This window comes from Anoplophora glabripennis, unplaced genomic scaffold, assembly GCF_000390285.2.
Source record: "Anoplophora glabripennis isolate ALB-LARVAE unplaced genomic scaffold, Agla_2.0 scaffold11, whole genome shotgun sequence".
Taxonomy (NCBI): domain Eukaryota; kingdom Metazoa; phylum Arthropoda; class Insecta; order Coleoptera; family Cerambycidae; genus Anoplophora; species Anoplophora glabripennis.
The window spans coordinates 283,762-309,962 of NW_019416496.1; the positions used below are offsets into that span (position 1 = coordinate 283,762).

Here is a 26,201-nt window from a genome sequence, read left to right on the forward strand (position 1 = left end):
GATTTATTACTTTGCATCGAATATGATCCTACTACAGTCTATTTGATTCGACACTCTCCACTATGCCAATTTCTCCCGAAGGCTGAACGAAAGCTCACGAACGTGATTTCGGTCGTAAATTTTCTGCCGAAACCGAAGTTCGGTTGGATATTAAAGAAAACAAACAAATTACGAATTTTTAAGTTAGTTTTTTACTTTTTCTCCATAATTTTTATCAGCCATTATAAAAACGTCTAAAAATGCACACATTTGAAAACTATAAGGGCCTTTGCAAATTTTAGCAAAACTTAAGTGTTACTTTACACTCTCAAAAGTACCATTGTAACAATTTCACACTATTTTAATTAGTTCCAATAAAGTTCATTCATTTAATTTCGTCTGAATTCATGTGAAAAAAAAATCGGTAACTTGAATTTTTTCACAAACAATTTGCCAACACAATTTTTCAAAAAATTGCATTTTAATAGAAAATCGAAATTTCAATACAGTTGTTAGTTTGTAAATATGCACTTTCCTAAGAGTTATTTATAAAAAAAATGAATTTATTTTGTTTTTTGTTGTAAATAAATTCGGACACCCTGTATTTATTTATATTTACAAACATAAAAAAGGAACCAAATTGTAAATGCACAATTTTCTTTAAACTTTTGATATATTTTTAGTCTTAACTAAGTAGACCTCATTTATTTGTTAATTGTTAAAAAAAAATAACTTTGCCTTGGCATATTTACGAAAAATTAACGAAAAAATTTAAAATTAAGTATTTATTTAATTCTAAGAACAATAAAAGTTAGTGATATTTATCTAAGGAAAAAGTATTTTCTGGGCAGCTATTTGTACATTCGAATCATAACCAACGAGACTTATCGGTCCATTCCACCTTTTTTTACTTACAAAACTTTATTTGATACTTAAATTATTAATTTTATATATTTATAATTGTGTATGTGTACTTAATTTTATGTATTTATTTCTTTAGTGAATAAAAATAATTATACAATTTTTTTTTATTACCAACACATTTATCCTAAAAAATTCCTAGCTTTCTGAATACTTGTAAAAATTCATGCTAAAAATCGTTCGATTTGTGAAATTAACAAACCATAGCACTTTATGAAACACTGTTTTATAAAAGTGTTACAAAACACATGAGCAAAATTAAAGATTTGGCACTAACCTGGCTGAAAAGGTGACCTTCAGGTCTTCTGATCAGTGCTGAAAGCTGGCACCTCACGACTAAATGACAATCGTCCAAAACGGTATTGAAAAACCTCCTCGTTGGCAAAAGAGCCTCCAAATCCGTTATTAACTCCAAAAATCTTTCACAATAGTGCACCTGAAAGCAAAATAAAAAGCTCTGCTTTTTAAACGCTTCCTTTTAGTCTGTTTTGAAATGTTATGGAGTGTTTCTTAATATTCATGGAAATTATAGGAATTCCTACTAATTTATTTTACTATTCTGGTCTTCTCAAGTGTTAAATTTATTTAAATTTATATTGTGGGAGCATAAACCGATTTTGGAATCAGTAGAGGTACTATCGTGTTAGTGGCCAAAGTAAATTAACTTAAACTGTGTGAGTAAAAATGGCAAATCCGTCAACCCACCATACACATAAAAATGCATGTGCTTATCTCAAAAATCAGATAATTGTATTAAACTTCAAGTAGTATGGACAACGTTGTTGAAATGTGTTCCGCAATTTAACTGGGACAGGAAAATCAACAATCTTAACATTTTCAAATAAAGGGGAAAATTATAGTGGAGTTCTAATTCACTGCTTTATAGAAAAAAAAAGTAAATAAAATTTTCTTCAAAACAATAGGTTGTAAAGTAATTTTTACCCTTATACGTTTTCTCATTTTTTGCAAAAAAGGAAGGAAATAAGACGTTCAAGGATTTTCATCAGTGACTTGTTCGAAGAGTCATTAGAATGAAAAAACCGTGGGGTGCTATTAAATTAGAGGGTTGAAATTAAAGATAGGGGTGAAAATGCACTTTTGCAGTTTTTTAAACATAACATGAAAACGAAGCAAAATTTCAGTATAGTTCATTGGAAAAATTTTGTAGAGAATTGAATTTCCCATCGAAATGGCTTATTTAAAAAAGAGAAAAATTTTATGCGTTAAAAATCTAAACAATTTAAAAAATGCAAAAAATAAGATTTTTTGATTTTTTTTACTTTTTTAATAAAAAAATTTATTAAAAACGTGAGCATCCAAGTACAATAAAGTTTATTAATAATGTATATACAATGTGTTCACAGATGGAGGTGCAAGAGGAAATTCTTTTGTTTTTGACTTTATCAATAAATGTCACTTTTTATAAAACTTCTACCCCTCGAGAAAATGAGTCATACAAGCATCTTAGATTAGATATACAGGGTGCTCATAAATTAAAAAAACACGAAAATATTCAAAAGAGACGTACCATTATTTATTATTTTACACATTTTTATGAAACAAATCTCAAATACTGTTCTAACACAAATTTTAAAATAAAAATATCAATTCTGACTTTTACTCTAGGGATATGCATACTTCCTACCTCAAAAATAAAAATTTTGACTTTAAAATTTGTATTAGGACATTATTTGAGGTTATAAACAGATTTGTTACATAAAAATGTTTTGTAAAATAATAAATAATGGTTCTTCTCTCTTGAGTATTTTCGTGTTTTTTTAATTTATGAGCACCCTGTATATCTAATCTAAGATGTTTGTATGACAGTCTCATTTTTTTGGTCAGAGCTTTTTATAAAGAGTGGCATTTTTCGAAAGTTAAAAAGAAAAGAGTTTCTCCTCTTGTCAACTCCATCAGTGGACACACTGTATATACATTATTAATAAACTTTATTGTACTTAAATTCACAAGTTTTTACTAAATTATTTTATTAAAAAAATTAAAAAATCTTATTTTTTGCTTTCTTTAGAATTGTTTATTAATGTTTCTTTGCATAAAATTTTCCTTTTACATTTTTTAAATAAGCCATTTCGATGAGAAATACAATTCTCTAAATAATTTTTCCTATGAACTATACCGAAATTTTGCTTCGTTTTTGAGCTACAATTAAAAAACTGAAAGGGGTGCATTTTCACCACTATGTCCAATTACCACCCTCTAATTTAATAGCACTCCGCGGTTTTTTCATCTAAAATGACTCTTTGAACGATTCATGCAATGAACGTCATAGTTCCTTTTAAAATTCTATATTCAATAGCCTATTAATGGGACACCCTGTGTGATTGAACTGAACATATTTGATTACTTTATGCATACTTTCTCATTATTTTTATAAACAGTATATTGAAATTTTAACTACGATAAATAATGAAAGTTTATTATCAGTATTTACAATAACACTACTGTTGCGGAAAATTAGGTTAAATAATAACAAAGCATGATCGTACAACTCCCTAAAGAAAATCACATCCTCACCTTGTCGTCTGGACATATTCCGCCCTCTTTGATGGTATCCAGAATGTCGATAAACTTCAACATTAACTTGTGAAGAAAAGTCCTCTCCCACATCAATTTTTCCATCTGCTCTGGCTTGTCTTTCCTTTGAATCGCCCGCCAATACTTCTTCCACTTCGGGTACTTCTTGAATTCGTATTCGCGTCTCGACGGTTGCAAAGAAACCCACATGGACAGCGACACCAGCCTTTTTACCTGGTCCCGGCACAATGCTTCTTCCATACTGTTGAAACAGTGGTTTAAAAACACTAAAAGTGCGGTCTGTTCTTTCAAATTGATTAAAAGCTCGTCTTTCTCCAGACAAGCATGTAGAACTTGTTGGAAGAAATCGGGAAAATACTGATCTAGTTTCCTGAATGCCTGAAAGAATTTATTTTGTTAATTAAAATGCTTTAGGAGCAAAAGAAATTCGGTTACCTGCCAAACCTGCACACGTTCTCTGAACTTCTCGTTTACCATTATCACTATAGAGAGCATATGAGCTTGAGACGCCCCCGGTTTATAGTTTGGCCAAAGGTAATTCTCCAAATACTGACTAAATTCTAACACCATAATCCTCCGTATAGAAAAACTAAAAAATGTAAAGGTTTATATTAAAAAAATGTCCCGATTGCATCGTTGATCGAATTAAACTTACTTGCTTCCGCGGATGTCTTGCATATAGATATCTTCGATGACTTCTGGGTCAAAGTCTACATGCTGTTCTAGAGAATTCGGGGCCCAGTACTTGTCGGCTAACTATTTGGAAGAAAATTTATGAAAAACATGAGCTTTTTAGGTTATATTACGCCTAACCTGTGTAATCCTGTCAGAAATAATTTGTTGCACAGTTGGCGCTACAACAGTGCTTTGGGCCGTTGTTCCGGTCATTTTCACGATTTTTTTTACTTATAAAATTATTATAAACACAAATAAAAACGTTTTAATTGCGAATTAATATTTACACTCTCATTTTTACCGAACAAACACTACATTAGTGATGGGAGATTTCGAGTGAAAAATCGAGTGGTACTCGATTATTGAGACCACTCGAGATATCTCGAGATGTTTACTCCCACCACTCGAGTGATTATTACCCTACGGTTGCACCCCAAAATGTTAGTGCATACTGCAAATAGTCACTGATTGCGTAACCTTTTTTTAGAATAAAATGAAAAAGTGGTTAGGTTTTGAAATGCGTGAGCTTTTTTTTTTTTTTTTAGCTACGCTTATAAGTAATATATGACTAATTCAAACATTTGTGCGCCGCTGGGATGAAAACGACCAATATCTCGTATCTCGAGTGATCACTCGATTATTAGAAGTACTCGATTACCGATAACTCGATTATTAAAATTGGTCGATTATGCCCATCACTACACTACATGACCTGTGACATAACGTCATTGACGTCACATTACTTAGATATGAATTGTGATTAGTGCTAGGTTGGAGTTAGGTTAGGCCTCTAAAAATACTCAGGCGTGTATTTTGTATTGCATATACAAAGTTAGTAACATTGAACATTGATTTTATAAATGTAGATGCGGTACTATTCAAAGCAACAATATTATTTATAAGAACTGAGGTCATTCTCCAAATAACCATAACTTCTAAAAGTGCAGGCATAATTATTAGTTAATCTAGTAGTTACATGCAAAGTTACTAATTGTTTGTCTTGCTGTAAAGTTTTTGCATTAAAGCAAAATAAGTGTAAGACGAGTTCACTACCTGGAAATATAAAACATAACTTTATTACGCGCAAATATTTATTTATATCGTACTTACTGTAGTAAATGAGTTTAAAGAAAGCACTGAAAACTTCCCCGCTGTCAGGAACAGTGGTCTCTTGCTACGCTCCATTATAATAATTAATATTTTGCGGACCTTAACTTCGCAGTCTATCCAGTCCGATTCGTAGCAGGCTGTTTTCGTATCTGAGCTCTGTGACAGATGACAGAACATGATTTTGAATGAAAAATTTAAGAATAAAGAAGATCGCGCATATGTTTACCTTCACGATAATTTCATTCCCGAACCAACAATACATCCCTAGTTGGCACATCATCGCTGCGAAATAGAAGACCGTGTTGAAGAACTGCAGATTTAGCCCACGAATCTAAAAAAATATATTGTATAATACTTTAAAACTTTAAGTATAGGTCATGTTTTTTAGGAGTAATACACTGTGTTCTCCATAATATACCTGATGTGAACTGACAACAAAGTATTCGGCTGATACAAAGTAAACGACCAAACGAGAATGGTTGCTATGTCACCGCAATATTTTACATTTTATTAGATTTAATTTCATTTAAACTGTCGAATAAATTCATTCGCTGGTCGTAGGTGCTGTAAAATGTGTTATTATGTTTTGTCCAGCGGCGAGGTATGAAAAAAGCTTAAAAAAATGTAGTTTCCACAACGGAATTTTAGAAAACAAGCTTATTATAAGTTATGATATGTGCTAAAGGTCAAAGGTAGGTAGTCTACACCCTCTGTATACAGGGTGATTCAGTCATAATGTCATTAATTTAAAGGGAAGGTAGGGAGAAGTGAGTAGAATACGAATACGCGATAAAAAAAAATCAAATACATATTTACGCTGAAAAAAAAAGTATTTTCAAATTCCCCCGGACCGCTCCTGAGTGAATGTGTCTTATTCGGTCATCAACCTAGTTTTTAATGCGCTTTTAATCCGTAGTGAATGACAACGAATAGACAGTTTTCACTATGTTTTATAATTGAATAGGTGTGTAGTACGTATACCTTATTGTATGACTTATCGCTTTTCAAAGAGTAGTATGGATTTAACTTATTTAAAATGACAGTACGGCTAAAAAAACACTCACTCATCCGTCCATAGCACTTCGTTGATAAAGTTAGAACCCGCTGCGCTTTGATTTTGAAACCAATTGCAAAATTCAAGACAATTGAGGAAATCAGCTGTTTCGCTTCAACGTTCAAAAGTAAGGCGCCGAACTAACGGGAGTTAAGGGGTAATTTTTTTGATTTTCTGTCTTTATTAGCTCCTCCGAAAACGTGGTTAAAATAAACGACCTTATGACTGACTCCGCTGTATGTTTTTACTTACATGTACTAACAGAAATCCGATATTGCAAATCAAAGCACCGCTTGTCAAATACTGAGCCAAGAATACCAATGAAAATACTTCTTCTATATCCCCAATATATCTGAAAAACACATGCTTTGCCCAATAAAATGGTCAAGATTAGTCATTATTAAAAATACACAATTATTTGAATTCTAGATCTGGAAATCTCAGTCTTATGCGTAGATAAAAGTACCTTATAATTTCATTGTGATGTTTCACGCAGTGGTTTAGATAGCGAATGTAACCATCAGTTCCTGTCGCACTTTCATCGCATTCCTTTTTAAAGTTGGTTATATTTCGATTTAAGATGTCAATTTGGACCGAAGCTATACCCATTAGAGTCATTGCGATCACGTCCAGGCAAGAATTGCTCAGTGCTGCGTTGAACATACCTAATAGTCGTTTCATAGAAAAACAAATTGATGATACAAACATGTCATATTCGTTTACTTACAGAATATTTGAAACACAGCCACGATAGGCTTATACTGTCCCATTTCAAATGAAAATCTTACAGGCATATTCGCTGATGTGTACAGGGGTCTCGCACAAAAAAAGAAGGTAATCACGAAGCATGAGAACATGTACGACAAGCCAATTACAGCGCTGGTTGTCTCAGATTTCCTTTTAATCGTGTTGAATTGGTCAGGATGTTTGTTGAAAATGTCCATATCCAAATTCCGGTATAACCTCACGAACTGGCCAGTCTTTCGCAGGAACATAATCAGTTTGATCAAGAAAGACGTAGGGGATATTATCAGTGAAAGGTGCTCTATGAGGACCACGTAGTTGCCGATTTGTTTGATGGCTTCGGCAATCAGCGTGGCAGTGAATATTATTGCTGTTACGACGGAGATTCTTCCTGAGATTTTCCCATACAGAGTTGGGTGTTCCTCCGGCCACAGACCGGTCAATGTTAGGATGAATTTTTGGATTTTTATGGCGTTGGAGGTGTTTTTCAACATCTAACATTGAAAAAAGTAATTGTTTAAATACATTGTGATTAAAACGGTGCCATAAATTCAGAATCCAACAGAAAATTAAACAATTTTTAATTGAATATCATGGTGAGCATGGCAAAAGGTAATAGGCGCCTTTTGTTTTAAATCAAATTTGCTAAATCAAAAAATTTTGAAAACCTAACCTCAGAAAAGTTGTTAAAATATTACATGGAAGGATCGCAACTAGCGACCTCTGTAAGACAATCGAAAAGTGACAACACTAGCGTTTTGGATTCTTAAAAAAACAAATTTCAGTGTGGTGCATTTTATAGAAAGTAGATCCAAAATTTACCAAAAGAAATCATCTTTTATCACCCTCTAGGTCAAAACAAAAGAAACAGATCGACAAGGAATATCGTCTTAATTTATAGCACCTGTTTTCAAAACATCCTATAGTTAACTTATGATACTGCGGATGCGGAAGAGCGGAAGCCACTACCCTGTGATATATGTAGAATTATGCTTTCCAAATCTAGCAAATAGCTAGGATCAATCGTCAGCAGAAACCACCAAACATATACAGTACGCGCCTAAAGTATGGAATAAATTCAGTAAAAACGAAACAAAATTTTTTTTTGGGAAAAATTCTCGAACAGGTCGGTTTTTAATTTAAAAAATACATATTTTATCATAAAAGGCGATTTTAAACCGTCATATCAAATAGCAACCCCTATTTTTTTTCTTGATTCTGAAAGATCGTTTCATTGTCGATCCGACAGTATTAAAATGTTGCCAACTTACATAGGAAAGTTTTAGAGTAAATGACGATTGAATATTAGAAAACGTAAATTTTATTCATTAAAAAAATAACAATTCCTATGTCAAGGAAATACAATTCATTAAGTTTTCTACCTAAATTAAGTGTTCGAATTGCCACCCACCGACTTCTTGACAATACGCAAGTCTGTGTAGAAATTCTTCTTGCACATTTTGAATTATTTTTGGGGTAACTCTGTGTATTTCATCTATAATACAATTTTGAAGTTCTTCTAAATTATGTGGTCTATTAACGTACACTTTGGACTTTAAGTAGTCCCATAAGAAATAGTCTAGGGGTGTAAGATCTGGGGATCTCGCGGGCCATTCTATCGGTCCTCGTCTGTCGATCCACCTCCGAGGAAAACAATTATCCAGAAAATCTCGAACAGGGCGCGCATAGTACGAAGGTGCACCGTCTTGCTGAAACCATATCGTGTCATCAGGAATATCAGGGCCATTATCTTTAGGAAAAATTACTGCAAGCGCTGGAACAAGGTCATTTTGTAAAAACTCTAAATATCTTTCTCCTGTAAGGGTTCCTTCAAAGAAGAAAGGTCCTACTATTCTGTTGTCAACTATTCCAGTCCACACATTTAATTTCTGTGGGTGTTGGGTATGTGTCTCTGCCATCCAATGAGGATTTTCCCGACTCCAATACCTGCAAGTTTGACGGTTCACTGTACCATTGAGGCAAAAAGTGGCCTCGTCTGAAAAAAGTATTTGCCGGTGTAAATCTCTATTTACTTGACATAATTCCATCATAATTTCACAAAAGTGTAAGCGGCGGTCGGGATCGTCTTCATTGAGTTCCTGCACAAGTTGAATTTTGTAGGGATGATATTTTTCCTGCCTCAGGATACGTAGCACTGTGGTCTGACTAATTTCATTGTTTAGTGCAGCGAATCGTGAAGTATTATGAGGATTATCTACCATACTTATCAAAATGTTCTGTTTGTGATCTTCACTAACGCTTGGACGTCAAGGTTTTGGAATATCTACAACATTGCCAGTTTCTCTAAATTTAGATTCTGTCTTACTGACTGTTGATAGGCTGGTACAGGGATCTGGATGTTTTTCATGAAATAAATCGCAAACTTCTTGCTGCGTTCTAGTCTTATCTCCGCATCAAATAAGAATTAAAATTTCAATTCTTTGTGTGACAGTTAAATGTGCCATAATACTTTAAATTCAACAATCATTTTTATATCGCTTACAATACTTAGAAAGTCGGTAAGACAGTGACACTTTGTAAAGATTTACACCTACGTAATCCATAAAAAACTTCAGGCATTTCGAAAAACTAAATTTGATAACGTTTTTGCTTTATTTTAATTGATTTGGGTTTTCTAACATTCAATCCTTATTTACTCGAAAACTTTCCTATGTAAGATGGCAACATTTTAATACTTTCGGATTGCTAATGAAACGATCTTTCAGAATCAAGAAAAAAAATAGGGGGTTGCTATTTAAAAAAATGTCGATTACGTCATTACTCGAAAACAAATGACGGTTGAAAATCGCCTTTTATGCTGAAATATGTATTTTTCAAATAAAAAATCGACCTGTTCGAGGATTTTTTCCAAAAAAATTGTTTTGTTTTTACTGAATTTATTCCATACTTTAGGCGCGTACTGTATATAACGGCTTTGGATTTTTAGTTCTCATTATTGTACTGTAGGTGTAGACCGACGAATAATCCAACTATATTTGATGCCTTAACTATAGACAATAAGGAATGAGTATGGGTGAGGTATAAAATATAACATAGTGCTACATCTATGGGTCGTCGTTGGTATTCAATGCTTAGGCCTTTAATACGGCTCAACTGGCCGAGAGCGACCTGCTATTTTGCAGGTACTATGAAAAGAGGAAATAACTACTATGCGGGTTGACGCCCAAACCAGCACTGAATTATACAAATAATATCTAGTAGTTATATTGAAACAATTAAATTTTGGTAATTACCTTAAAAGAGGCTTAACACTGAGAACACTGAATCGATTTATAATGATCTCCTGCCTTATATACATTTTTGTACGGGAAAACCACGTCATTCCGAATCTAACAAATCACGCCCTTAGAAAAATACTTTTTCGGACAGAACTTGTAAAAGTTTTCGCTGCTAATGCTAGTTATTAATCGGTAGGATATGAAATAAAGGGTGTTGACAGCTCAAAATATTTACTTCGAAAAAGTTTGGGTACGTCCCACTTGATTTATAAAATTATTATGATGCTTCTTTCTTTAGTAAAATTGAAGTCAAATAAGTATATTATAATTTCGTTTTTTAGAATGTATGTATTTTAAATACAAGTGAAAATTATAAAATAAAACTAAATACATGTTGCATAATATATTTCTAGTTAAACATTCATTATTCCAAACAGCCTAAATTTGTTTTTTTGCATTTTACCTACTCTATATACTCCAAAGTTGCAACAAAAGCATCGTGCATGACATTCCTATAGAGTCGTCTTATCGTGAGTCTCAATTTGTTTATTTGAAACCTGACAAACTTTGAGAACTTCCTCATAGCCACTAAACGCTTCTTCTTAACTCTATATTTTTTCTGATGTTTGTAGAACAAAATCTCGGCTAGCAGAATCAGACCTACAAAAAATAGGGTGATTCGGTCATAATGTCATTAATTTTAAGAGCAGATAGAGGAAAATGAGTATACGGAGACAAATAAACAACTCGGTACGTGTTTCCGACATAGGCTAACCTGTGTCGAGGTCAATAACCTTCTAATTTGCATGTGCACATTAGTCTAGGAGCCAGACAGGGTTCGGTTGCCAACCAGAGTGCCACGGCTGCATACTACTTATTCTAAAGTATTTTGACCTCCTGAAATTAGTTATAGTTATATTAAAATTAGTTATAATAAAATGCAGCATGATCCTTTATTTACTTGCATTTTATTGGTTTCGTATATATGTATCCGTGTACTAAAGCGGATTAATTAAATGTGAACCACAGATTATGATGTGAACTTGGCAACGCTGTTCGCTTCAGCTGACGATCTGTTCGTGACATTACGTTACAAAATTTTCCGAGCATCGGGCATTTGGCCGGGCCGCCCTCTTAGCGGGAGTTATGGGTTGATTTCCTTCATTTTTAAAAGTCGAGTAAACAATTTTTTTTTCCGATTTTATTAAGCCTTCTGAATACGTGGTTAAAATTAATGACATTATGACTGAATCACCCTGTATACTAATTTTAAAGTTCCAGTTTTACTTTTGTATTTATAATACTCGTATACTGACCAGAAAACGCATTTCCCAAGCACAACAAATAAAACGTCCCCTGCAACATTTTTATGCTGATGGGCTTCAGTTTCTCGCTATCCTCGTTGGCCTTGGTCTTCCTGGGGTTTTCCCTCTCCGCTTCCGAGACCAGATTTTCCTCCACTTCCATGGATATCTCCTTTTGCTTTCCCAGTTTCTCGTACTCGTTCTCTGTCATTTTTGTAATTATGCCGGCCTCGAAGGTTGCCATGAGACTGCAATTGAAACAAATGAACACAACTGACAGTAATCTGGAGGTAAAAATAGTTACATTCTGTTGATTTCTTCGATGTACGGACATCCAAGTTGAAGAGCGATGGCAGAGTAGGCCGTGTTTAACTTTTCACTCAGATGGAAGTTGCTTGGGCCTGAGAAGAATATATGAGGTTTAATTTTTTATATATTCAATATACAGGGTGTCCTGAAAAGACGCATACCCCTTCGATAATTTTTCAGGATTGAGTTTTATCAAACCAAGGTCAATTTAAAAATATTGGAACAGTATTTTTCATGCCTGCCATTGATAAAGCGTCCGAAGTCAGAAATTGCTTCTATATGTCCTTGTGGGTCATTCATTCCTGAAATGTTATCAAAGGGTTCTGGTCTTTTTGAGACACTCGAGATGTAACAATTATTTTAAGTTATATTCACATTATTACCAAATCTCTGAATATCGAAGTACAACGTTTCTCTTCCTGCCATTACAGCAATTTTATCGCTATCTCTTACTAGTTTCACTCCCTCTTCTACAGATTGCACCAAGACGTTTCCTCCCTGATTCCTTTTCATTAGATCCCAGAGGTTTCCGTAAATACCTGTCCCATTCTTCAAAACAGTGTGAGGTGAAATAGTTGACGATGAAATTCAATTGTAGAGAATAAAGATCTTACCTCTAAGAGACCGTATGAGGAACTGTGACTTTCAACGAACAAACTGTAACCTCTAGATTCCATGGCTTTCTCAAGCTGATACAAGTTATTGACAGCCCGTTCTGCAAACAAGAAAATATAAATTTGTCATATTATACAGGGTGTTTACAGTTTTCTTTGTTTGCGAGAAAATAGCTCAAAAAACAAACAAGTTATATAGTGCCGATGAGCGCTTTTGTCCAGGGGGTGGAAGCTTCTAGGAGGCGAAAAATAAAATTGAAAATAACCTCAGGAATCGATAAAGCAATCAATTTTAAGCAAAAAGTATCTTATGAACATTTTACGATAAGTCAATATTTTCTGAGTTATTGGTGATTGAAAATGTACATTTTTTATTAAAAAAAGACGTTGTCCAGTAGTTTTTCTCGAATAACTCGGAAAATAGGCATTCTATGAAAAAAAAATCACGAAGAAAATGAAGCTGCTGAGATACGGCTGGTTGAAGATAATTTCATGTCCTCCTGAAACTAAATTGGAAGCGTTTAACGTAAAATAACTAAAAAAATTCTATTTTTCAAGAGTACTTTAAAAAATCTTTAAAATGAACTTGACTTTAAGTCATTAGCATAAAAATTAACAGAGTTATGATCAAAATAAAACGTTAATTCGCTTTTTTCGGGACAAAATCGGTACAAAAACTGAAGAATTTTTCACGAAATTTAAAATTAAAGGCAATCCTTCTACGATTTACATTTTTTATGTGCTAACAATATATTACATAAGTTTAAGCGGTTTAGAATGCATATTTTAAAAAATATAACGTTTTGATTGAAAGAAATTTTTTTAATTCCAAAAGAATAACATATTTTTGAAAATAACTTTAAAAATAAAAAAGATACGAAAAATATGCAAGAATACAAAAGTTTAGATTTTTTTTTACAGAATATTTTGAATTCTTTTTTATTTGTGGAGGATAAAAATTAACAAAGATGTAGCTGCTAGAAGTTTGAAGTTGAAGGCGAAGGTTATGTTTTTTAAACCCTTTAACCTCAAAAATCTCAAAAATAACGCGTTAAAAAATATTCAGTTTTACAGTACCTACTTTTAGTCGAAATTTTCCGTAAAATCGTTTTTGGATTGTCTTAATAGCTTTAAATTTAAGGAAGTTATCGTTAAAAAGACGCTTCAATTTTTGGAGTATATCAATATTTTGGTTATCCACAACTTTGGAGCATTCATAGGTATACATAAAAAAATAATTTGAAATTATGACTTTCTGCACGAAGAAAATATTAAGAAAACAATTATTTTGAATGTCATCAATAAATTAAAGTAAATCGCGAGAAAGAAAGTCATTTCGAAAAAAAATTTATAATTCATTTTAAATAATTTAAAAGCCATTTTTTGTATTTTGTCATTGGGGGTGGTTTTTAAGGGTTAAAACAATGCGAAAAATTATAAATTGTATTATAAACAGGTAAAAGAATTTAATTTATCTTGTTTGTACTATCAAATCATTTCAAACTGTTAAAAACTATTTTTTTAATATTTTGTTATTAGGGGTAGTTTTTTAAACTATTGAAAAGTTTTCTATCTATAACATATGCGGTATAAAAATGTTTTAAAGTCAAAGAAACTATTAAATTTATATTTTTATCATTAAAGGTGGATTTAAGGGTTGAAACCTTATAAAAATAACGTAAATTATTACCCACAATATTTATTCTATATATTAATATATGATTTTAGTCTATAGAACATCTATTTTTATATTTATTCATCTACAGGGTGAAATAAACTTAATTCCAAATTTTCATAAAAATTCGGAGGTTTTACCCCATTTTTCTCTTCGTTCCCTGGACTAATAGCTCATTCATGCCGTTTAGAAAATTTTGATTCCAGTGTGAAAATTCAGTAACCTGTAGCCTAGTGATGTGATGCCAAACGCAATGTAAAAGGGTAATTTTTTCTTTTCAGTAGAAGTATGCATAAATGGCAACAAAATCATGACTATTTTTATCCAGTTTTTCCAACATTCTACCTACCTCTGCCAGGTCGAGCCAAAAGTGAGGTTAAGTTCGCAGAATACATGTCGGTGATGACGTATGTTGCAGAGATCGACAGCAATATAATGAAGAATCTGGCTTTGTGACTAGAACTTGGTAATCTCCCTGCTGCAAAACGAATTTGCTCGAATTTAAGTATAATGAACACATATCGCTTTTATTCACGTACTTTGTTTTAATAAAATTGTGATGGTGAACCAGGTGCAGTCAAAGAACAACCTGGCGTGAGACCTCACTCTGAACCTGGGCTGCCAAGCATTTGGGAGAGCTATAATTATATACAACATTGGTCCAACTGCAAGACACGTTACCAAAATAGCCGGCCAAACCTAAAAAGATTTAGGAAATGTCATAAGACAGCGGTTATTCTTTGAAATTGATTCATTTCCGTCTACCTGCCAGTGGAAAGGTCTTAGCAGTGCCAATGCTTCATTGAGCTTGCTTGGAGCGTGAGTGACAAAGGCCCCACTGTCTGCCAAAGTGAGAAAAGAGAATTCCACAAAGTTTGATCTTTCATAGGTAAGAGCTACGTCGCCTAAAAACAAGTCTGCTTCCTAAAAATTCAAGATGTTATGATTTATTACCTTTTAGTTGGAAACATACCATACCCTTCTCCATATCAGACCAAGAACTCCACTAAAAACTCCGCTTTCGGAATCGGGCGTGCCTTGGATATGTTCAGGAGGATCAAAATAGTTGTATCTGAAAATGATGTTCAGTAAGATTTGAAGAAACTCTTCCGAGCTGTCCCAACTTTACCTAAAGTTCAATTTCTGCGATAAAAGTGACAGGATTCGGTCGTCTCTACCACCTAGAACCTCCATGGTATTGTTAATATTTGAGAAGTTTCCGTTGTTGCTATTATTGTACCGCACGAAATACCATGGTGGTTTCTAGAAGAACAACGATCAGAGAGCACTTAATTTGCTAAGGATAACGTTCAATCTATTCTTACGTGTAAAACTGGTACCTGCAGAACCTTCCCTTTAAAATCCTTATACACTGACTTCATTATCGGCAAGGTAGGGTGGCTAAACAGCCCTTTCCCGTGGTTCCACCAATTTACCATGTCCAAATGGTGCTCCCTATGGGATGTGGCTTGACTGTAGAACAGCCTGAAACTGCAATAAAGTTGGTGTAACATCTCGACAATATTTTTTGTGAAGCATCATCTCACGTGTCTGTCCTAGGGTTGGTAATGACGTATATCTTCATTGCGTACTCGATATTCCTTACAAAGTTCCTCTCAAGTGGTAATCTGCCCCAGTTGAAGATGTACACAAGGTTCCTTCTTATGTAGTTCCTGTCATAAATCTGCAAATATTATCAAAAACTATTCTGAAGACCCGCATATGATTTGATATTCACCTCTAACAATATGTGTTCGTAGAGGTGATGATTTGCGAAAAATATGGTGTACGCCTCCAAGTGGTACTCGGTGTGATAATTGAGGAAATCGAAGTACTAAAAGAATGTGTACAGTGTGTTAAAAGTTTACATTAACACATTTCCAGATATACAAAATTTGTTACCTTCTCCTGAACGTCTGGACTGGTCAAATTGAAAAGGGTACTGGATATTCCACTAGCAGAAAGGCGTTGCATTAAAAGTAAAATAAAATTGACGTCTAAAATAAAGCAAATATGTATAAAAAGTACAAAATCAGCCATCTTGAAGATTTCATTTACCTGTTTGATTATCGAAGCAAATTATAATTTTGTCTAAAGGAAAATCGTTTACTATGTCTGTCACAGCACTTGCTAGGTCACCTCCAAAGGTTTTTCTCATGTCTTCTATCCCATCTTTGTAACAGAAATATTATTTGTTTGAAAATAATGTACCATCGATTTCAAGGTTAATAAAACATCAAAATATCATCTTTGTTTTCATGATACATGGAGATAAAGCCTTTTTTAAAATTAACTTCGCCTATATCTTTAAAAGTAATCGAGCTGCTTTATTATTACTTGACTTGTTTTTTTCTACTGCTGTTGTCAATTTCGGAAAATCTTCAGGGGTTCCACATAGGCCAATTCTGGGGCCACTGTTGTGTGATATTTTTATTAATGATTTAATTCAATATCTCGATGTCAATTATTTACTCTATGTGGACGACTTTTGTTGTTTATTTGCTTAGTTTTGATTTTTTTTTATATTGTTGCCACTTTCATGTTTTTCATCATAGCGCGCCTTGAAAACGGTTCGCGTTAGAGCTTTTGATAATGGATACCTTTCTGTGTAAAAAACATTTGCGGTTTAAGATATGCTTTCAAAATGCCAATTTTTCCAGAGTCGTAAAAATTAATGGCAAAAGAACCTCACGCGATTCCAAAATCTCCGCCACTGTCATATGAATAAAAATTGAATTAGCGCTCAAAAGTAGTTAATATTAATGATAATACGTGTATAATATTTGAGTTCTGTTTCTCAAATAGTTCCTGAGATATCGTCAAAAAACTGAAAAAAATATATTTTTTTTGACATCCCATAGTATATCTCGAAAATGATACGTTTGCGGACCACTATTAATATGAACTTTTTTTCTTAGAATTAGCCAAAGAATCGCAGCCTTCATTTTCCGGCATATGTTGAACACCCTGTATATAGTACGAAATCAAAAGACTGCTTCAGATATTCTCAGCGATCTCAATAATGTTTTAGGTAAAAAATAAACCTATAGTTAACTGCAGCTATAAAAAAAACTTTCCTGTAATATATTTCATTGAAATATCTACTCGTAGAAAAGTAACAAACTTATTTTTAAAAGAATAGAATAAAAAACTGTTTTGAAGATCCGCAACAAAATTTATTATCATACGAGGAAATTCTTGAAGTATGTCCCATTCACTTCTTGACATCCTGTATGTTAAAACAAATGCTTTTGTTGCTTTAATACTAGAATAATGTACAAAACACTCATTATCAAAGAAAATAATGTGTTTTTACTCACATTGTTTATATGCAATATCCCCTTTTGCTGCTGAAACTACTTTTGCTACAGCAATAAACAAAAATAAAATTACCGCAGTTTTGATCATAATCTTTCCTCTTCGTTGAGACTTTAATATTCAACTATTACCAAGATATTATGACTTATATTGCCGTGTGAGGGTTTCATGTTGCGTTTTGACGTGCTTGTTAGATTTCACGACAGGTATGAAATACGTTTGAGAAAATAATTAATATTTGATCGAGACCGAGCTATTTCATTTCTCTTCCATACGTATGAAAAATAGCGTATAATCAACGTAGAAGAACGTAGTAGAAATTAAGTGTATATATTAGGTTTGATGTAAAATACACTAGTCGCAAAAATAAAGGATAGAAATTTTTTTAGGCGATTTTTAAGAGGCTGTAACTTAGCAAAAACTGGTCGAAGAGTAATAAAAAAAGGTAAAAAGTTGCGTATTTAAGGATTTTCGCTACACTTGAGGCAACTTTACAAATAATAAATAGACTAAGGGATATTTTCGTTTTATTTTAACCTCGACTTATCCCAAGAAAACTCTCAAAAGTTCAAACCTCTGTTTTTTTTTCATTGTGATCCGAATGAGTAAAATTGTCACTTTTGAAAAAAAAAAACAATAAATTTTGCATCTTTTACTCATTTTTTTTAAATTGAAAATGTTTTTGTGCAAAAATTTATATTTTTTTTATCAAAAAATGTTAAATATCGAAAAAAATAAACTTAAAAAGATATACGTATTTTTGGAAGACAAATGTTTCGATTTTTTTACAGTATTCACATGCTACACAATTGTAAAAATTGTCCTTTTTTAATCTTGTTTTCAAATGTCAATTTAAAAATTAATAATTGCAAAAGGTATCCCCCATTCAGTATTTTCTTCCGCTTACTGAATTTTCTAGCTCACAAATCGTTCTACGAGCTCTAATTAGAAACAAAAACAGTTTTTTTTTTCACTTGGCCAGAAATCTGCTCTGTATATTTGTAATTTTTTTCCTTTTTTTTTTGATGTTTATCATTTTTTGGTGAAAAAATTTGATATTTACAAAAAAACATTTTTAATTTAAAATAATGTATAAAATACTCAAAATTAACCCTTTCATTGATTTTTTGCAAAAATTACAATTTCAATCATTCGGATCACAACGAAAGAAAAGCCCCAGCGGTTTGAACTCCTGAGAGTTTCTTTGGGATACTTTCCGTTTTAAAATACCCGAAAATAAACGGAGTCTATTTGCAAAGTTATCTAAAGTTCCGCGAAAATTCTTAAATACGAAATTTTTTATCTCTTTCGAATCAAGAGGATGCTTTGAAGTTTTCGAAAACCTGCTTAGATTTTTTGTACTATTATTAGTTCCAGAGTAACTAATTATCAAAGCCAAAAAGGTCGTTTTGCTTTGAACGACGATAATAGTTCAGCGACAAATGTTGAAAGCTCTTGAACAGCTCAAATTAAAAAGGATGAATCAAACTAAAAAAAAAATATGTTGAAGCCTATGGATTTTTTGAAAGAGAAGGCCTACTGCTCTACAATCATTTTTTGCCAAGTTACAACCTTTTGAAAATCACTTAAAAATTTAGAATTGTTCTTTCAACCTTTAATTTTTTGATAACACAACTAGATGAGTGTCTTTTAAGGTTATGATAACTAGATTTCAGTCTTTCAATCACCAATATCAAAGATATTGTCATCTGTTTTAGTAAACATAAGCACCTTTGCTTTAAGAAGACTGAAGGATAATATTCTATTTTGTTTGGAGGAATGAAACAATTACTTTAATTTTCATATATTTCACATACAACTCAATTTTTCATACAATTATTCAGTCTTCTCTTTCTAACCTTCAATGTTTTTGTACAACCAACTCAAGTATCTGGCAATTCTCGTATAAACACCAGGTAGACCAACCGCACATCCAAGATTACTTCCGTAAGATACAATTCCAACCTAGGAAAATGAAAAGTATGTACAGAGAACGACTTTGTACAAACCTCTTTGACTTACCTGCACTCTATCCACCACTAGAGGACTTCCAGAATCCCCAAGGCAAATACTCTTCTCTTCAACCCTTTTGGTGCATATCTGGTCGAACGCGAGGGACACCTCGCAGGCAGTCGTTGGAATGATGGTGACATTTATAACTTGCAGCACGCTGCTGTATGTCGTGTCTGTAGTCTTCCCCCAACCGGCTACGAACCCAAGTGCGTCGTCGTAGTTGGCGTCGTCCAATGTGGGCAGAGCAACGAGTGCGATGTTCTCTGCAAGAGAAGTTTGTCTTAGAAATAGCTCACTGGAAGAAAGAGTTGTTACCATTCAGAGTCACAGATGTAGGTAGTTGGATAAGAGCTATGTCGTGTAGGTTGCTATCGTCTGTATAGTTAGGATGAATAACGAATTCTGAAGAATTGATTACCACTTGGGTGTCTTCTTCTTCGTCGATATTGTGGGCACCTAGGATAACCTCAGCCTCTGTTGTCCTAAAGTCGATAAACAAATCACACAAATGTCTTGGTAGGTATATTTTTTCTGGTCAGTTCCTTAATTGTCACCATTGACAGTTGGTTCTTTTTGTATTTTTTGCGTCATTCGTATTAAAATCATAGCGCTAATTTATTCAAATGAAGAATACGCGATTTTAGTTTATGGATATTGCAACGGTAACCGCCTCAGTTGGGGAATATCAACGACGAAATCCAAACCGCCGTCTTCCAGACAAGCAAACGTTTAATAGACCCTTCACAATTGTTCGATTAACAGGTGCTTTCCCTAAACTAACCTGTGGAAGAGAAGTTATGCGAAGAGATAATGCTGCAGAAATGCTTGAGCTTGTTGAAAATGATCTCGGTACTAGAACGAGAACAATTTCTGTACTTGCTGGACAAAATAGGACGGCTGTGCACAGACACTTTGCGAGAAAAATGACTGCATCCCTATCATTACCAAACGGTACAAGAACTTCTCCCCACGGATCTCCCCCAAAGAGTTCATCTTTGTGTATGGTGAAGCAATCATCTGGATACTCTTTCAAGAACCATTTTCTGTGACGAAGCTACATTTACAAGAGATGGAAGCAACAATTTGCACAACGATCACGTGTGGGCAATCGAAAACCGTCATGCCATTCGAGAAACTCATTTTCAGAGAAGTTTCTCCGTAGACGTTTGGGCTAGAATAATTAATAATGAAGTTATCGGACCACATTTCCTCGACGAAAATTTGAACAACAAGATGTACGGAATAACGATCTACCTTTACCACTTCAGGACATTCCTCTGCAAATCAGAAGGACATTATTCTTTTTACATGATGGTGCTCCGTCCCATTATGGAAGAGGTGGCACTAATTTCCTCAATAAAAAGTAACCAAATCGATGGATAGGTCGTGATGGTCGCATTGGTTGGCCACCACAATCCCGGGATCTCAACCCATTGGGCTTTTTCATGTGAGGCCATGTGAGGACACTTACCTATTCAATGGGAAAGACTAATTGCAAGGACCAACTCATTGAGAAGATTCATACAGCGTTTGATGAGGTGAAAAAAGAAACTATGGAGAACTGCAACTTACGTCATATAATCACTGATGGAAATGGAAACAGCAGAAAATTTTGCATCCGAATATGACATTAACCGTGACCTCAAGGTCAATGGTCAAGGTTAGTTCAAGGTCAAATGTTGATGTTTACTGTAATTTTTTATTTTTAACTACGGAATCAGAGAGAGTCTCAGTCTTTGAGTAGATACCTGATGGGACTTCTTAGTGACCTTGATTTTAAGGTCAAGGTCATATCGGTTTTTGGAGTAGCGACCCCTTATTTCGACGCTAGAAATAAGAGAGCGTAGAATTCTACATGTTATTATCTTAAACGTGACCTTAAGGTCAATGGTCAAGGTCAGGTAGAGGTCAAGTGATTATTCCGGCTGTAATTTTTTATTTTCGACGGAATAGAAGGAACTCACAATTTTTGTGACCTCAAGATCAAGGTCATTAAGAAGTATCATCAGGTATGTTCTCAAAGACTGTCACTCTCTCTTCTTCCGTAATAAAAAATAAAAAATTACAGTAAACATCAACATTATTTGACCTTGAAGTGAGCATTAACCTTGGTCAATGTCATTCGGATGCAGAATTTCCTACTCTTTCCATATCCGGGGTCGAAAAGGACTCGCAATTTAAAAAAACCGACTTGACTTTGATGTGACCTTGAGCTGTGACCTCAAGGTCAAGGTTACCATCGGATGCGTCGTGTAAAATGCTGAGACTTTTGTCCTCACCATTTATCCTAAAAAAGCTTTTCTGTTAAGATTTTCGGGGGTTTCCAAACTTTTGACTAATCCTATATGTATACATACCCGCTAACACATCTCGCTGCTGTCATCACTATAGAATCCGATATCAAGGTTCCTCCACACAACACAGCTTTGTCGCTTGTAATGGTGTGAATAGCTGCCTAAAATAAGAATTTTAAACATTGTGTTTGTTTCTATAAACATGTACATTGACGTAACCATATACGGCAAAGAATGTGGTTTGGCTTCATCTCCGTTGGCTCTTCTTCCATTCCGCTCTTTGGACTCTGCTTTCTCGCTTTTTGAAATGTGTTTTCCAAGCACATCCCCCTAACGGTAAAATTGATTTACACTTTACACAAGAATAAGAATAAAATTCCCTTTTCTGCTTCACGGTAGTCGAAGTATGTATATTCATTGAAAGATATCACCAGGAAGAACATAATTACAACATTGATTAAACCTTATCTGCAGATTAGATCAGATAAGAAAATATATACTAGCCATATAAATCAAATGAGTAGTTAGAGATTAGCAGTGTTGTAAATTTTCCTTTAACGCGTTTTTACTACCTTTTATTCTTCGATTCTGCTATTTTTATATTGGTAAAATTATTTTCTGTTCGTAATACTTACCCATAGTGACAGTGATACACTAATAATAACAAATGTTATCCCGGGCACATTAAAAGCTTTCATTTTCACACCTGCTAACGTCTATAACGGTTCATTTCTGACAAATAGCTTTATCTAAAATTATTTATCAAATCCTATCAGTTATTCTAACTTACTACAAGTCACTATTTTGACAGAGCTCTTTAAATATATGAATGTTGATAAGAATTATAATAAAATGAACATTTTATTGCACCTTTGTAAAATCTATAAACAATGCACATTTAATGTATTGGGTGTTCCACGTTTATAAGGTACAAGGAAAAAGATATGAATACATTTTGTTTGGGACACGGTGTATAGTCTGCACTAAAACATAAATAAAGTAACTAGCGTTAGTTAAATTAGCACTACTTGTATGTTTATGTACATGTAAAATTAAATTCCCCATGATTATCTAAGGTTCTTGTGCTTCCTATTGATTTAAATTATCAAAATTTAGATGCTTCCCAGTGACTCATGTTTTCAAAACGATCTTCTAACATCGAGCTAGTTGTAAATATTGACCTTTTTAATACTGATGTGTACATACAAAAGAATTTGACGGAAAAACAAAACAAAATTTGCTTGAAACAGGTTACCGGAAAGAAAAAGAAACAGTCTATTTTGTTTTATCGTTCTTATAAGTACTCTCATATTAGTCGTAACTGTATTAATTTTTATGACCGCCTGTGCTGAGCTGTCGAGTCATAAAAATGACCTTCGTCGATAATAACACAGGCTGATAAGATTTTAACCCATAAACACGAATATACTTTCTCCAAAAAATTTTCTAAACTAAATTTAAAGTGCTAAAATCGTGATTCTTTGACATATTTGAGATTATGCTAGATATTTTTTTTGCTGAAACCATTAATGGGACCTCTTTTGCGTGTAAAATCTCCAGATTGATAAAATGCGTAAAATACAGGCCATATATCGAATTATAAGACATTTTTTTAAGTTTATTACAAAGTTTGACGTGACAGAGTATTTTGGAGTTCAGAGTGCCGGCCAAATTTTGTCGGCCTGTGTAATAATTATTATAATATTAATTTTAACATGAGAAACACAATTCCAGTTACTCCCAGATACTTTGTTTGGAATTTCTGTTAACTTTACCGTTTCATCAACACTTCCAATTTTACCAAGCACAACGAGTTATTATACAGGGTCTTTTCTAAAGTGTGGCTTTAATCTGAAGAAGCTACAGCTAATAATAACGCTTTTCATAAAAAAATCTTTTCTGTGGTTATTAATAATTGTACCTTATTGTGCGAAAGTAGATCAGGACTTATTGTCATTTCTAAATGTCGTTTTGACATTTTAATAGTCGCTTTTGTTCTAGTTTGGTTTGGTGTATTGGTGTTAATTTGGGTTTTGGTGTAAGTTGAGGTTATTGTTGGTGTTTTCTCAAATTATAAAAAAAAACGGATATAAAATCGTATCTTCAAATAAAATTTGTGCCTACATCTGGTCTATTTGTTACTACTAACGCCATACCAGGGTTAATAATTGTTAGGGATATAGAATTAAAACATTGTTAATTTATAAGAGTTTAATGTCTCATAGATTTAGGATTTTCCAGAAAATCGTCAATGCAGCTTCACTTAAGCGATGTTCCCTCTAATCCATTCGATGAAACTTGTGACACGGGTAAATACTGGTGGCCATCCAATCTCACACCCTAGGCCCAAACCAAATGAAACAATTCCAACCTAAAAAAGAAACAATTGTCTTGTATACAAGTACAGGGACTCTCAAAGTGTCGATTCTGTGAATACCAATCGAGATCGAAATGATATTGATATATTGATACTCATGAAAGTTTTACTGTCGAAATAATATCGAATATCAGCTCATTCGAATCGATATAATATCGAGGAAATAATTTGCTATCTTCTTCTATCACAAGTCTGAAAATTTGGCAACCTAGCAAAGGCAGTAGGGCCAATATAACTAAGAATTTTATGGTATTTCCGGTTATACCGAAAACCGACATTAACTTTCTTATTTTAAATGGAACACCCTATAAGTATATTATTGCATTTTCGGATTCTACGTAAAATTAGAGGGTCACTTTATTAAATATTCCCTATACCTGGGAGTTATATATTTTGAGATATTAATTATTAAAGAAAAAATTTGACAGATGCAAGGGTCCGCGGAGATGCTAGTAACTCGTTTCAGGAGCCCGATATCAAGTGGATTTTTGGTACCTGCAAAGGGCATAGGTAACACTACATTATGGTATACCAACAAATTAAAACATTTAATACTAGGTGTTTCATTTTTGCTGTTACATTTTGATAACTTCAGACAACTATAACTTTGTTTACTTAAATGGAACACCCTGTATTTTTCTTTGATGTATGCAGATTGAAATTTCCTTTCAAGCCATATAAGCAATGTTAGGGTTGCCGTACAACTTTTAGAGATATTTGCAATTTTCTATTTTTTGGACAGTTTTTCTCGTATCAGACCTGTTGTCAAATTAGCCATGACCAGAAACACTTCAAAAACAATTAAAATAACTTGACATTTGTCAAGTTAGTCAAATTATTGTTGTGTAATAGCTTTTTTCTTCAAGCGTATAATAATACTTATATTATATAGTGCAACACCTCCTTTAGAAGCAGCCTATTGTTTAACTAGTACAAATATTTTTCATTTTTTAACTAGTAAAAAAATGTAACAATGTGTAGATAAGTATCCTAGCAACGAATTAAAGATTCAAGAAGCTTTGACGTTTCATTAAGTGTAAGTTGAAATTTGATGTCTCGTTGGGTCGTTTTTAAAATGTCTGAAGAAATGCAGTGCACACCACCAGAATTACTGGAAATTGCAAATACATCAGTGGCAACACTTACACCAACAAAGTCGAGAAAAATTTATGAAAATGCTTATGATAAATTCAAAAATTGGGCAAAAGAAAATAATGCACATATTTATTCAGAAAATGTGATGATAGCATATTTTACAAGATTATTCAGAACACTGAAAAGTTCAACTTTATGGGCGCAATATTCAATGGTAAAATCTAAATTAAACATAGAACACAATGTAAATATTGAGAAATATTCAAAATTAATTACATTTTTGAAACGACAAGGTGAAAATTATAAACCAAAAAAGTCGAAAGTTTTGTCTAAAAAAGAATTTGACGAATTCCTGAATAAAGCACCTGATGATAAATATTTAGCAACCAAGGTATGTACTTTTTAAATTATAGGTAGATATATATTTAACCTTTTTATATTTGTAATACAAAATTTTGTTATAATTTGTAAACTTCAAGTTATTTTATAGTATCCATTACGAGAATAATAAACAATTTTCGGAAATAAAGATAGCTCATTGGAAGAATGTTGTAAAAACTCATAAATATAGATGTCTTAAAATTACGTCATGTTTTAGAATTTCCTTGCATTTTCCAACTTTTTTTATTGTTACAAAATTAATAATTCTATATTTTTTAGGTTGCACTAATATTTGGAGTCACAGGAGCTTGTAGATGCGATGAACTCATTCAAGTAAAAGTTAATGATGTAAAAGATTTGGGAAATATAATATTAGTAAATATTCCCAATACAAAAACTAAAAAACATCGTTCATTTACCATAATTGGAGAGTTTTATTTAAATTTATACAGAAAATATGCTACTCTTCGGCCAAAAGACATAACTTTTGATAGATTTTTTATTAAATATCAAAATGGCCATTGTCATCGTGTTGTAATGGGC

The 26,201-nt window shown here is 33.2% G+C and overlaps 4 protein-coding genes across 5 annotated transcripts in view; all 4 read right to left on the minus strand.

The window, feature by feature from the left end:
- Nucleotides 1-4,442, minus strand: part of LOC108907965 (intron-binding protein aquarius) — a 94,184-nt gene extending 89,742 nt beyond the window's left edge. For both annotated transcript variants that reach the window (XM_018711852.1, XM_023454738.1), the window contains exons 1-5: nucleotides 4,270-4,442; nucleotides 4,112-4,212; nucleotides 3,892-4,045; nucleotides 3,436-3,834; nucleotides 1,178-1,336 (exon numbers count right to left, since the gene is read on the minus strand). In XM_018711852.1, the coding sequence (XP_018567368.1) occupies nucleotides 1,178-1,336; nucleotides 3,436-3,834; nucleotides 3,892-4,045; nucleotides 4,112-4,212; nucleotides 4,270-4,344 (888 nt within the window). In that variant the 5' untranslated portion in view covers nucleotides 4,345-4,442. The remainder of the gene's footprint in view (nucleotides 1-1,177; nucleotides 1,337-3,435; nucleotides 3,835-3,891; nucleotides 4,046-4,111; nucleotides 4,213-4,269) is intronic.
- Nucleotides 4,443-5,118: 676 nt separating this feature from the next.
- LOC108907672 (odorant receptor Or2-like) lies at nucleotides 5,119-7,533 on the minus strand. Its single transcript, XM_018711451.1, has 6 exons — nucleotides 7,023-7,533; nucleotides 6,762-6,960; nucleotides 6,548-6,647; nucleotides 5,445-5,572; nucleotides 5,238-5,398; nucleotides 5,119-5,180 (listed from the first exon to the last, which is right to left on the minus strand). The coding sequence occupies exons 1-6, from the start codon at nucleotides 7,531-7,533 to the stop codon at nucleotides 5,119-5,121; spliced, it is 1,161 nt and encodes a 386-aa protein (XP_018566967.1).
- Nucleotides 7,534-10,726: 3,193 nt separating this feature from the next.
- On the minus strand, nucleotides 10,727-16,166 carry LOC108907679 (ionotropic receptor 40a). The gene is made up of 14 exons (XM_023454741.1): nucleotides 16,083-16,166; nucleotides 15,919-16,014; nucleotides 15,728-15,864; nucleotides 15,506-15,671; nucleotides 15,310-15,443; nucleotides 15,159-15,252; nucleotides 14,946-15,104; nucleotides 14,720-14,879; nucleotides 14,530-14,658; nucleotides 12,506-12,606; nucleotides 12,275-12,440; nucleotides 11,887-11,983; nucleotides 11,595-11,830; nucleotides 10,727-10,938 (listed from the first exon to the last, which is right to left on the minus strand). Exons 1-14 carry the CDS (start codon nucleotides 16,152-16,154, stop codon nucleotides 10,742-10,744), a joined length of 1,944 nt encoding a protein of 647 aa, XP_023310509.1. The 5' UTR covers nucleotides 16,155-16,166; the 3' UTR covers nucleotides 10,727-10,741.
- Nucleotides 16,167-19,290: 3,124 nt separating this feature from the next.
- LOC108907689 (serine protease persephone) overlaps nucleotides 19,291-26,201 on the minus strand; it is a 16,847-nt gene continuing 9,936 nt past the window's right edge. Inside the window, exons 6-12 of the mRNA XM_018711475.1 lie at nucleotides 24,075-24,176; nucleotides 22,441-22,521; nucleotides 22,025-22,135; nucleotides 21,869-21,966; nucleotides 19,827-19,993; nucleotides 19,521-19,774; nucleotides 19,291-19,463 (exon numbers count right to left, since the gene is read on the minus strand). Of these exons, the coding sequence (XP_018566991.1) occupies nucleotides 19,353-19,463; nucleotides 19,521-19,774; nucleotides 19,827-19,993; nucleotides 21,869-21,966; nucleotides 22,025-22,135; nucleotides 22,441-22,521; nucleotides 24,075-24,176 (924 nt within the window). The 3' untranslated portion in view covers nucleotides 19,291-19,352. The remainder of the gene's footprint in view (nucleotides 19,464-19,520; nucleotides 19,775-19,826; nucleotides 19,994-21,868; nucleotides 21,967-22,024; nucleotides 22,136-22,440; nucleotides 22,522-24,074; nucleotides 24,177-26,201) is intronic.